Source organism: Eupeodes corollae, chromosome 1, assembly GCF_945859685.1.
Source record: "Eupeodes corollae chromosome 1, idEupCoro1.1, whole genome shotgun sequence".
Classification (NCBI taxonomy): Eukaryota; Metazoa; Arthropoda; class Insecta; order Diptera; family Syrphidae; genus Eupeodes; species Eupeodes corollae.
The window spans coordinates 76,866,774-76,879,541 of NC_079147.1; the positions used below are offsets into that span (position 1 = coordinate 76,866,774).

Genomic DNA, 12,768 nt, shown 5'->3' on the forward strand with positions numbered 1-12,768 from the left:
AAGACGAAGAGGAAACATCATAGTGGAACCGCAGTCAATACTGAGGATATGGCAAGACCACTTCTGCAGACTGTATAACGGCGATGGAGCACCGAATTTTGCTGTCAGGCAGGATGATTCATTCAACATAGACGACGAAAGCCAACACTCCCTTCTTCCCGACTTAGACGAAGTAAAGATTGTCAGATATAATTTGAAGTCTAACAAAGCAGCTGGAGCAGATGACTTAAATGCCGAGCTCTTCAAAGCAGCTGGAAATAATTTGGTTAGGAGCATGCACAACTTGTTTTTAAGATATGGTGGGAAGAAAGGATGCCAAATGAATGCAATTTTAGTATTGTTTGCCCGATTCTGAAAAAAGGAACTGCAGCAACTATAGAGGCATCAGTCTACTTAATAATCATCGCCACCGTAATTTGTTAATGTCTAAAGGGTTGCCTTAGACCAGGAAAAACTACACTCCACTCACATTACGGCAGATCTTGGAAAAAACCCCAAGAACATCAAATCACCCATCATCTCTTAATCGATTTCAAAGCCGCATATAACAGCATCTCCAGGGCCGATGACCATGGAGAATTCACGTCGCTCCATAAAGGTTGGAAACAACTTAACAGACCTTTTCCATTTGAAAAAAGGCACTAGATTCACTATCTTTCAAAAGTCTGTCCCATTACTAGCATAAGCTGATGACATTCGAAAGAACTCAGCGTGATGTCAATGGGTATTGTGAATATTGAGACAGAGACTGCAAAAATGGGTTTGACAATCAATGAGGTTAGGAAGATTTTTCTTCACTTACTTTCAACTTTCCAAGAAAGAAACTAGAAACTTGCATGATTTTCAAGGCCCTTATATCGTCTTAACCATCTCCTTGGTAAAGAACTGAGTGATCTAACAATTTCGTATGATGATCTTACAACCGCCTGTAGTTATATTTACCGATACTGAAAAGCAAACTACATTACTGAACTGTTGAGTTCTCCCAATGAACACACTTAATAACTTCCTAACAACTTTCCGTACTAAAAACAAAGAAAACTTTGATTATATGTTTTGACATTTAACAGCTGTTTCCTCTGCTATTTGCTTAAAATATATACCAAAAACACTCTAGTAAAGATATAAATCCTTCGTACGTATCACCCTCCAAAGCCCATTTGTTTACATTGTTGTATTTGTAATGTGGACGAATTCAACGAGAAAAATTGACGTGTTTTCACGCATACATAGACACACTTACTGAGTTTTTTGGGGAAATTTATTAAATTAGAGGAGAAATTACACGCATACAATGAAAAAGTTTATGAGGCTGATTTCCGGTTTAGCTTGTAGGCAAACCAAGTTGTCTACCGCGGATTTATATCTTTATATAGAGTGTTTTTGATATATACCTTTAGCCAAACCATACTTCTTCCAAAAATTAAAACTCTTGAAATAAGTTTAAATCACAAAATAAACAAATGAAATGAGTTTTCTAAGACAAAATTCGCGTTTCCTAATAGCAGGCTTGCTTCCTTTAAGTGATAAAGAAAATGACATCATCTCCAAAGACACCCGAACCTACAAAGCCTTCCTAGAGAGGCCGCCTTCAAAAGAAACCGGCCTCGATAGGATTAAGGAAATGTTTAAAGTCGAGTATGTATACAATAATTGAAAAATCATTGATTAAGCGATAACATTATAAATTCCAGTGAATTTGGAAGTATATCCCCCGAATTAAATGCTGTCTATCAAGCTGGCTTCGTTGGTTTTCTGTTCGGTGGTATCTACGGAGGATTCATCAACTCTCGAACAGCGTATGAAGATTTCATGAATAATAACCAAGCTTCTGCATTTAAATCTCATTTAGATGCAAAGGTAAAAAGAAGAAACCACATGAGTGAGTGAGAATAGAAATAATATTCATGTCAATCTTTTACTTTAGAGAAAACTGCAAAACGAATTCACTGTGAGTTTTGCCAAAGGAGCCTTCAAATGGGGCTGGCGAGTCAGTCTATTCACAACCTCATATTTGTAAGGATTTTACCTTCCATCCAACAGTGTTTCTGGAGTTTAATAAACATTTTGAATATTTCAGTGGCATCATAACCCTTATTTCGGTTTACAGAGAAAAATCGTCAATCTATGAGTATCTTGCTGCTGGTGGAATCACAGGTAAGCCAATGCTCCCCCACTGTAAATCATCTACTCACATAGAACTCCCTAGGTGGTCTTTATAAAATGAACATGGGACTTAAGGGAATGACTGCAGGAGGCATAATCGGTGCAGCCTTCGGAGGCATTGCCGGACTGGCGTCGTTGGGAGTACTCAAGCTATCCGGCACATCAATGGAAGAAATTCGTTACTGGCAATACAAGTGGCGCCTGGAGCGTGACGATAGCGTTCGAGAAGCATTCAAGAGTCAAAACGAGACACAACAAATAGTGATCAACCACGATGCAAATCTCGGCGAAGCTGGACAAAAGATTTCCCTCGACGCAGTCAATTAGGAGACAAACAAAAATAAAAACAACCATATTCTTCAATGAGAGAATTAGAAAATATATTGCTTTATTGCTGACAAAATAACACAAAATAAGAAAATACACGAACACAAAAGAGAATATGTATATAATATAATAATTGTAAAAGTAAATCGCAGCTTGAGTTAACGGTAAGCACAAATCCACGAGATGTTTTACTATATTTTTCATTATGCAAGAATAAATGCGAGCAATACGGTTAAGAGTCAACAAGAACGATGCACTCGGAGTCGGAGAAGCACGAATTTCTTCAGTCGGATTGCTGGGGGCGCGTCAGACGCTTGGCGCCTCGGTTTGGCGGTCCTTTGGGTTTGGCAAATGCGGGTCGGTGGAGAATTTTCTTTGGATGCAGCTCGTCTTGGAGGAATTGCTCTGTCAATTCCGATCCACTATCGATTTCCAACTAGAAGACAAGATTGATGACTCACGACACATCAGCAAGATGTTTATGTACGTACCTTCTTTGCAATTTCTACTCCCAGGGCTTCCAGAGCCTCTAGAAAGGGTGCCTTGCAGCTGGAGTACATCATGCGCTCGCGAACAGAGCACGAGTAGCCAGGCATGGAGTAGATGAAGACAAACGATTCGAGGTAGTCACCCTCATGGGTGTGTTTGAAGAGAAATAGATGGTACCTGGCGTGATCTTCAGGTATTTGCTTGGGAAGCTCTTCTACGGCAATGTTTGTGGCATTCACAACATGAATTCTCTCTTCCTGCAATAAAAGATTCGTCATGAATTCACACATCACCTACCATCTCAACTTACTGTTAAATCGATGCGGAATTGAATATATCCATAAGAACCCTTAGCTGCATCCTTGACAGCGGCAACAGTTGCCTCGGACAGGGGACATGACACACCACCGAGCGTCTGGTGCCGTGTGTCGGTGCTTATTTCTGTATTCACTTCAGTCTTCTTCAATTCCTGAATCTCCTCTTCGCGCATTGTAAGCGGAGCTGGAGCAGCAAATGCCTTCTTAATTTTGTAATATCCGTTCAAGGTGATTTCATCGTTTGCGGTGGCATGGAGTTCCTCTGTGATGTGTGCAGAGCCGAATTCTTGCTTTAAGGTGGCCTTAGTCGAGGCGTAAACCATCTTCTGCCTAACACTGGCCGTATCCGGAACCCAACTAATGAGAAGCCATGCGTGACCCAGAGACGTCTTGCTATCCAAACGATAGAGAATGTAACATGGCACTGATTCCTCAATCATGGGGCCAATTAGTTTGTCGTAGTCTTTTTCCCAGTCTTTCTTGACGTCTTGAGTGCCGGCGCTTACGAGTTCCTCTTTTTTTTTAATGAATGCGGAAATGAAATCACAAGAAAAGAGGAGTTAGATAGTTGTATTTTTTGGTTTTGCTACACATCTGTATTTCACATTTCTTACCATTTTCGATAGATACTTTTATAACTCTCACTTTCCCATTTTTACTTTTTCCAAAGACTTTCAAAAGTTGATCATTTGCTAAAGAAAATAAAAGTTCGATTTTAGTTTTTCTTTTTGCAATAATTTTTGTATTTTTTTGAAACAAACCTTTGATTCCTGTTTGGTGGGACATTATTGCTTAGAAAGGTTATTTCTTAAATTCTAATTGGAAGAATATTTATGTATTTTCTTATTTTTGGGCGAGAATTATGTGATTATTTTTATATTGCAAAGGCAAACGGATTACTCACAACTCACTGGGTATTCTTTGTTTTTGAAGTTTTTTTTTTTACAAATTTGTCTTCTTGGCTGAAGTTAAAGTCAAAGAAAAGTCTCCAATCAAGGTCGTTCACAATGGACATGGATGTTGGATGGGAATAAATTTAACACTGAGGTCACATCTGTTGATTATTTGCTAACTAATACGATTAATTTGTTTTCAATTTAAACTTGTCTTGACATCGGGTTTAAACTTAGAGTATAAATAATTTATATTTTTTTAGTAAAGTCTCCGAACAGTTTGAAAAAAATGTATGTAAGGTGTGTTTTTTTTATTGCATAATGGCTGAAACACAAACACCCTTCGGCTTCGTCTGCGTTACGTTACTTGGGGTGTCCATTGAACATTTCTGATGACAGGAATATCGGCCTGAGAGACCATAGAGACCAACAATCCGACATCCAGTCCATGATCCGGCCATTACGGTTTTTTCGAGCGGATCAAAATTGACGTTTGTGTTGCATGTAGTGGTGAGCGTCCATTTTCCACAGTCTTATTGAAATTAAAATTTCATTTCGTTTAAATTGTCGTCGAGTGCCTAAAATCATTAACTCAAAGTTATCTTTACTAGGCACAGAACAGCTTCAAAGCTGTCGGCCGACATACTACGAAAATTCTTATAATCCGCACCGTCCTCCCATAGTAGGTCCTTGAGTAGGTGCGACTCCAAATCATGAAGTTCCCTTACTTCGAGAAATTAATTCACCCAAACCCAATAACTACCGACACTAAAGGTAAATCAAAAAAAGAAAACAACAGATTAACCCTTTTTAATGTCAATTGTGACTTTTGTAGTTTCTCATGGCAAGACCTCAGAGTTAGGCCTGCTTCGAAGTGAATGACACTTCCAAACACGGTAGCCACATTGGTAATCTGTAACCAAATTTGGTCATTATTTTTTCACTTGGTCATTTTTATTCAACTCAGTCATATTTTTCGGAAACGAAAAATTATCTTCGACAATTTGAGCAACGAAAACGTTCTTGGCTAAACAGAAACAACGGTTAAACTCATGTAAGCAACTTTATGTACATAAAAACTTTATTAAAAATACAAACTCTTGATCTGAATTGGACTTAGGGGACAGAGAAAATTTTCTACTCATTACATAAGCCGTAAAACATTTCAAAATACCTTACTTCTTTTAAAACAATTATTGTTAAAACAAACTCCTTATATTTGTATTTATGTATATAGAATTTTTAAAACAACTTCTACTAGTTATTTTAATTAAACTTTAGTAATTTTAATTTAAGAAATGTATGCAAAATAACTCCAAAAAGTTTTTTGTCGGATTTCAAAGTGATCAAGGTGTTAAAAAAGATAAAGTAATGAAATGGACGATGCCAATATTTTCAAAAAAGAAACACAATCAACGTCAGTATTTTTTTATTTTTTTGGAATAGTTTGTTTAAAAAAATAAAGGAATAGACTTAATTTTAATAACGTGCTGGGCAAAGAGCTTCAAAATAGTCTTAGTATCTGGAGAGTAATAAATTTTCTTAAATTATGTTTTTGCATTTACAGTTCTTAAGCTTATAAATTTTGATCTCATCTTAAATCGCTTTATTTTTATGTTTGGTTATCTTTATTCGGGTTAATCTAATTTAATTAAGTTTGTTAGAGATTTTGTGAGTTTATTTGTACGCAATTAAAAAAAATGTCATCTGCATAATATGGAAAATATGTTAAGGAAAATGTAAAGAATTCATAAATCTGTGTTTACACATTTTTCGGGCTTCAATTAATTATGTTCGTTATATTTACCAACAATTTTTATTTCAAATTTGGACACAAACTTTTTTCAGGTTGGCAACCGTGCTTACAATACGACATTTCTAAAATGGCACTTCTGTCATTAGCAGCTGTTATTTTTTCATATAATAAAAAAATATGAGTTTTGAAATCGGAAGAAGCTTAAACAGCCTATAATTATCCCTTGAAAAGCAAGTGCATTTTGTTTGTTGACTTTTTAACAGCTGTTGTCAGACAAAGCAAATGTTCAGCAAATTTGACATAGAGCTTCCGTTTTGAAGCTCTCTCAGCATCCTTACATGCTCTCATTTTACTTTGACAGGGTCCAGGCCTCAGCGCCATAAATGAGAACCGGGATGATGAGTGTCTTATAGATGGAGATTATAGGTGCTCGAGGGAGGACTTTACTTCTCAATTGCCTTCTAAATACAGAGAAGCAGCGATTTGCAAGAGTTATTCTTCGTTTGATTTCAGCACTGGTGTCGTTGTCTGTGTTAATAGTTTTGCCTAGGTAGACAAAGTCCTTAACTACCTCGAAGTTATAGCTGTCCATGGTGACGTTTTGTCCAAGACGTCGTTGTTCAATGTCCTTTTTTGGTGACGGCATATACTTGATCATGTCCTCATTGACCACTGAACCCATCTTCTTCGATTCCGTCGCAATACTCAAAAACGCTCCACTGACACCACGCTTCAATCTTCCAATTATGTCAATATCATCTCCGTATTGAAGTAATTGGATGGACCTTTGGAAGATTGTGCCTCTAGTGTTGACGGTTGAGTTTTGCACAATTCTTTCCAGCACGATATTGAAGAAGTCGCATGACAGTGCATCGCCTTGTCTCAAACCTTTTTTGACATCAAATGCATCGGTGAGATCTTTTTCGACCTTAATAGAGCAGCGTGTATTCTCCATCGTCATTCTGCACAAACGGATAAGTTTGACAGGGATGCCAAAACCAGACATTGCTCTGTAGAGCTCTTCCCTATATACGCGGCTTTAAAATCGATAAAGAGATGGTGGGTATCGATTTGAAGCTCCTGGGTTTTTTCCAAGATCTGCCGTAGTGTGAATATTTGGTCGATAGTGGACTTTCCTGGTCTGAAGCCACACTGATAAGGACCAATCAGGTTGTTAACGAATGGCTTCAGACGTTCACATAATATGGCAGAGAGGATCTTATACGCAATGTTAAGGAGATTGATGCCTCTGTAATTGGCGCAGTTTAGAGGGTCTCCTTTCTTATGTATCGGGAACACTATGCTGAAGATATAGTGTAATATTTAGAAAATTGGTAAAAACCGATTCAAAATCTTTATAAGCGATTTTTTTTTAAATTTTAAATAATTGCTTTTTTAGTTTAACTTTTGTTTTAAAATCGGCAAAAAATATATATGAACATGTTTTTAAACTTAAAAAAATGTTGGTTTTATGTAAAACATTACTAAAAATGTGAATAAAAAATGAAACTGTAGTATAAAATTAAGGCAACTATCATTAATAATGTGTAATTCCCCTTATGTTTAGGTTTCAGAGTTTCGTAGCTAGATGTCGCACGCTGAGCGCGAAACTCTGAAACCTGAGACATAGAAGCGAGACAAAAGGTTGTTTGGCTCGCTCTCATAAAAATTTGTATTCTAACGGCTATTCTATTCAACGGACGCGCCCAAGCCAGTCGAATTAGATTTGTAGTCTTTAAATAAGAGTTATATTTTAATAAAGAAATTATATACCACAACGTCAGATGTGGGGTAATACACCAAAAGAAAACTAAATTATTGTGTATATTACCTCTTTTTGCGGATTTAAAGCCAGCTATGACAAAACTCAACAAAGCACAATTGGTTGAAGCACTTCAGAGCGCTGGAGTAGATGTGCCAGACACGGCTTCTCTAGCTCAACTTCGGGCATTGTATGAAAGTACAGTTACAGTGGCACCCCAACAACCTTCTGGTGAGTTAACTGAGAAAACTCCACCTTCTGCTGAGCTAACCGAGGAAACTCCACCTTCTGCATCTCCGAATGGAGAGAATACTTCCGAAACACTGGCCGCTTCTGATAACAGGCACAGTAATACAGCTTCTGATGTCCAAGACTTGGAAGAAGAACAAGAGCTGGCCAGACTTGAGCGTCGGAAAAAAATCCTTGAGCTAAGGAAAGAATTGGACCAGATGGAAGCGCCCACAACATCTTCGGTTGCACCATGGCGTGCAGTGGACTTCTCAGACATCGAAAATGCTGTTCCTGCATTCAACGGTGACGATCCATACAGCATCACTAAATGGATAGTTGACTACGAAGATGTGACCGACTCGCTGGGATGCGATGACCGATGCAAGTACTTGTCTGCACGCCGTCTCATGCAGGGAACTGCGAAAATGCTGTTACGCACGGTCTACGTTGACAACTGGGATTCTTTGAAGCAAATACTTATCAAAGAATTCGACCATAAGATGAGCAGACAGCAGGTCTATCGTCAACTGAGTGAGAGAGTACGTCGTCAGGGCGAGCCACTTCTTCGATATGTCATATGTATGCAAGAACTTGGGTCACATGCTGAAATCGATGAGGCAGAGTTGATCGAATTCATTATCGATGGTTTGAGGGATTCACCAGCAAATGTCTCTATTCTTTTTGCCGCCAAAACTATAGTAGAGCTCAAAAACCTCTTGCCACGATACGAAAAAAGAAGAGTTCCGAGGACTATGGTTGCTAGGGCAACAACTTCTGGAGGAAATATGGTTCCCTCAACTTCAGCATCAAACAACGAGCAGTCCAAGAGATGTTTTAATTGCTCAAAGTATGGGCACATCGCAGCAAAATGTCCAAAGGAGCAACGACCAGCTGGATCCTGTTTCAAATGTGCTGACGAGGGGCACACTTACAAAAACTGCCCTTATATTGTGAAGACCAGAGTTGGAGCCGTGAACCGGGATGCCCTACATGATGACACCAAGGAGCTGACTCAGAGTTTGGATGCTGTTCAGATGGTGAGTGTCGCCTTTATGACAAATAAGAATAAGTGCACAAAATTTATCGATTGTTGTTCTCTTTTGGATACCGGTAGTCCGATTAGTTTCATACGAAAGTCTGTTCTGCCTGAAGAAATTAACGTTCAAGAATCATTAACGTATTCAAGATTTAAAGGATTAGGAAACATTAAACTCTTTACGTACGGTACGATTAATTGTTATATTAATATAAAAGATAATTTAAATCTTGTTTCCCTTATGGTTATTCCAGATGAAGTAACTCCTATACCTTTACTTATTGGTCGTGATCTCCTTGAAATCTTTAATATAAAACTTAACATGAACTGTAATAAAGTTAATATAACTTCTGAGCAGTGTCAAAATGAAATTTGTTCGAATAAAGTTTTTCTTTCTAACCAATTGTATATGTGCACTTATTCTGATGAAAAAACCGAACCTTCAGAGTGTAGTCATTATAAGAACAACATAAATGATGTTTTTGGGAGCAGCGTATTAGCCGGTGAATTAAAGATACAACCTAAAGAACTTAGTGATTGCTTCAAAGACAAGTTGAATACATTTGATCATGATCGGATTAAGCTTAAAGACGATCTTGATGTGAAGAGAGAATACAATAATGTTGAGGTAGATAGTGATTTATTTGGCTGCCATGCTTTTGAGATTATATGGGATAGAAAAGATTATATAGATATTGATTCAAATCTTAGTTTAGACATTTCAAAAACTATTAAAAATATAGTATCTCAAAATTATTTGAATTTTGATAAAACTATGGTTTCACCAAAGGATTTTGAGATGCACATTAGACTTACATCTGATATTCCTGTTTGTTTTGCTCCGCGAAGGCTATCAGTCTCAGAAAAAGGTACTGTGAGTGAAATAATAAAAGACCTATTGGAAAAACGAATTATTCAGCCAAGTAGTTCTCCGTATGCTGCACCAATAGTTTTAGTTAAGAAAAAATCTGGTGAAACCAGAATGTGTATAGACTATCGAGCATTGAACAAACGTACAGTAAGAGATCCTCATCCAATACCATTGATAGACGATTGCATTGAATACCTGGAGGGGAAGAAGGTTATGACCTTATTAGACCTTAAGAGTGGGTTTTACCAGGTAAAGGTAGCAGCAGATTCAACACAATTAACATCTTTCGTAACCCCGAACGGTCAATGGGAATTTCTTAAAATGCCTTTCGGCCTTAAGAATGCGCCCAGTGTTTTTCAGAGATTCATAATTCAAATTTTTCGTGAATTTATAGACAGAGGAGATATAGTTGTCTACCTAGATGATATATTAATTGCTAGTAAAACTATTACTGAACATTTTGAGATACTTACTAAAATTTTATGTTGTGTAGCGAAGAATGGGTTGGAGCTCAACTTGTCAAAATGTCGCTTTGCATATTCGAAACTTGATTACTTAGGGTTTAAAGTAACGGAACATGGCATCCAACCTAGTGATTCCCATATTCGAGCGATTGCTCAATATCCTGTGCCTAAAGACAGAAAGAAATTGCATTCATTTTTAGGACTTTGTTCATACTTTCGCAGGTTTGTCGAATCCTTTTCAAGAATAGCAAGACCTCTTTATAATTTATTAAAAGCTGAAACTCCTTTTAGATTTACTTCCGAATGCGAAGATGTTTTTCAGACTTTAAAGGAACGGTTAACATCTCCACCTGTATTGGCAATCTATAGTCCAAGGAAAGAAACAGAACTGCATTGCGATGCAAGTTCATTAGGGTATGGTGCAGTTCTACTCCAACGACAAGAAGATGATAAATTACATCCGGTAGCATTCTTCTCTAAAAGCACCACTGATCAAGAGGCCAAATACCATAGTTTTGAATTGGAAACTTTAGCCATAATTTCAGCTTTACGTCGGTTCCGTGTTTATTTGCAAGGTATTCCTTTTACAATCGTAACTGATTGCAGTTCTTTAACAATGACACTGAACAAAAAGAATGTTAATCATAGAATTGCTCGATGGGCCTTAGAGCTGGAGGATTATGATTATAAGGTCAAACATCGTAGTGGTGCCAATATGAATCATGTTGATGCCTTAAGCAGATGTAATGTTATATCCGTTATTGACTCTGAGGATGTTGATTTCCAACTCAGAGCAGCCCAAAATCGAGATGTAAAGATTTTGGAAATGAAAAACAAACTATATTTAAAAGATAATAATTCGTTTTTAGTTCAGGATGGTATTGTCTTCAAAAAAAATAAAAATGGTAAACTTCGATTCTATGTCCCATCTGAAATGGAAACTAATGTTATAAGAATGATCCATGAGAAAATTGGGCATTTAGGTGTAACAAAAAGCTCTGATCAAATTGGCCGTCACTATTGGTTTCCGAATGTTCAGGAAAAAGTTGGAAAATACATTAAAAATTGTATCCGTTGCATAATGCACTCAGCACCAGTTCGATCTAATATACGCAATTTGTTCAATATTCCTAAGGAGCCCATTCCATTCCATACAATACACTTGGATCATCTTGGTCCTCTCCCTTCAATAAAGTCAAAGAGAAAACATATATTAGTGGTAATAGATGCATTTACAAAGTTCACTAAATTATACCCAGTTGTATCCACAAGCTCAAAAGAAGTATGTGCAGCACTAAGAAAATATTTTGAGTATTACAGTAGGCCATCAAGAGTAATTACTGATAGGGGAACCTGCTTTACATCACTAGAGTTTAGTTCATTTGTTATAGACCAGAATATAGATCATGTTAAGGTGGCAGTTCATTCGCCACAGGCCAATGGTCAAGTAGAGCGAGTCAATAGGGTATTAACTGGCATGCTTGCTAAGCTTTCGGAACCAATCGAGCACTCAGATTGGGTTGTTACTTTAACACAAATAGAATTCGGACTAAATAACACTATACATCGCGCTATTCAAAATACACCAAGTCAATTGTTATTTGGTATTAACCAAAGGGGAGTAGTAATCGACAAATTAACAGAATTTCTTGATGATAAACAATTAAGTCAACTGGAAAGAAATCTTGAATTGTCAAGAGAAAAGGCTTCAGAAGCAATCACTAAGATTCAGGAATATAATATTAAATATTTTAATGAGCATAATAACCCGGCACGTATATACGATGAGGGTGATTATGTAGTAATAAAAAATGTAGATACAACAACCGGTGTAAATAAGAAATTGGTTCCAAAGTTCAGAGGCCCATACGTTGTTTACAAAATTCTACCTAATGATAGATACGTAATACGCGATATCGAAGGTTGTCAAATCACACAGCTGCCATATGATGGCATTGTCGAGTCTCGAAATATTCGACTTTGGAAGAATCGAGACTCTGAAGGTTCGGTTGATTAAGGGCGACACCTACCATCTCATGATTATAACTTAAGACTTGTTTGTTTAATTTAATCGTGGGCGATCAAATTGTCAGATTGGCCGAGTTGTAGTATAAAATTAAGGCAACTATCATTAATAATGTGTAATTCCCCTTATGTTTAGGTTTCAGAGTTTCGTAGCTAGATGTCGCACGCTGAGCGCGAAACTCTGAAACCTGAGACATAGAAGCGAGACAAAAGGTTGTTTGGCTCGCTCTCATAAAAATTTGTATTCTAACGGCTATTCTATTCAACGGACGCGCCCAAGCCAGTCGAATTAGATTTGTAGTCTTTAAATAAGAGTTATATTTTAATAAAGAAATTATATACCACAAAACTAAAAAAAACAATATCGCAAGTATTTTTGATCAACTTTTGTATGGGCTTATTTAACCGCTGCTTTTTTTATCATATATAAT

General features: G+C 37.2%; 2 protein-coding genes and 1 long non-coding RNA gene across 3 annotated transcripts; 1 reads left to right on the top strand and 2 right to left on the bottom strand.

Moving 5' to 3' along the window:
* The first annotated feature begins 1,392 nt into the window (after positions 1–1,392).
* On the top strand, positions 1,393–2,672 carry LOC129941115 (RPII140-upstream gene protein). The gene is made up of 5 exons (XM_056049665.1): positions 1,393–1,638; positions 1,695–1,860; positions 1,928–2,016; positions 2,081–2,157; positions 2,210–2,672. Exons 1-5 carry the CDS (start codon positions 1,469–1,471, stop codon positions 2,491–2,493), a joined length of 786 nt encoding a protein of 261 aa, XP_055905640.1. The 5' UTR covers positions 1,393–1,468; the 3' UTR covers positions 2,494–2,672.
* LOC129941114 (twinfilin) lies at positions 2,574–4,396 on the bottom strand. The gene is made up of 5 exons (XM_056049663.1): positions 4,061–4,396; positions 3,914–3,991; positions 3,293–3,813; positions 2,985–3,239; positions 2,574–2,929 (listed from the first exon to the last, which is right to left on the bottom strand). The coding sequence occupies exons 1-5, from the start codon at positions 4,083–4,085 to the stop codon at positions 2,777–2,779; spliced, it is 1,032 nt and encodes a 343-aa protein (XP_055905638.1). The 5' UTR covers positions 4,086–4,396; the 3' UTR covers positions 2,574–2,776.
* Positions 4,397–11,155: 6,759 nt separating this feature from the next.
* Positions 11,156–12,685, bottom strand: LOC129940361 (uncharacterized). Its single transcript, XR_008780670.1, has 2 exons — positions 11,568–12,685; positions 11,156–11,496 (listed from the first exon to the last, which is right to left on the bottom strand). It is a non-coding gene; the product is annotated as an uncharacterized LOC129940361 (long non-coding RNA).
* Between the last annotated feature and the right edge of the window lie 83 nt (positions 12,686–12,768).

What these genes read in the sequence shown, in the direction of transcription:
- LOC129941115 (XM_056049665.1), top strand. Translation starts at nt 1,469, where the DNA reads ATGAGTTTTCTAAGACAAAATTCGCGTTTCCTAATAGCAGGCTTGCTT. An exon ending in CTATTCACAACCTCATATTT is followed by an intron (nt 2,017 to 2,080) that starts GTAAGGATTTTA and finishes TGAATATTTCAG; the next exon opens with TGGCATCATAACCCTTATTT. An exon ending in TGCTGCTGGTGGAATCACAG is followed by an intron (nt 2,158 to 2,209) that starts GTAAGCCAATGC and finishes AGAACTCCCTAG; the next exon opens with GTGGTCTTTATAAAATGAAC.
- LOC129941114 (XM_056049663.1), bottom strand. Translation starts at nt 4,085, where the DNA reads ATGTCCCACCAAACAGGAATCAAAG. An exon ending in AAAAGTATCTATCGAAAATG is followed by an intron (nt 3,814 to 3,913) that starts GTAAGAAATGTG and finishes TTAAAAAAAAAG; the next exon opens with AGGAACTCGTAAGCGCCGGC. An exon ending in GAGTAGAAATTGCAAAGAAG is followed by an intron (nt 2,930 to 2,984) that starts GTACGTACATAA and finishes CTTGTCTTCTAG; the next exon opens with TTGGAAATCGATAGTGGATC.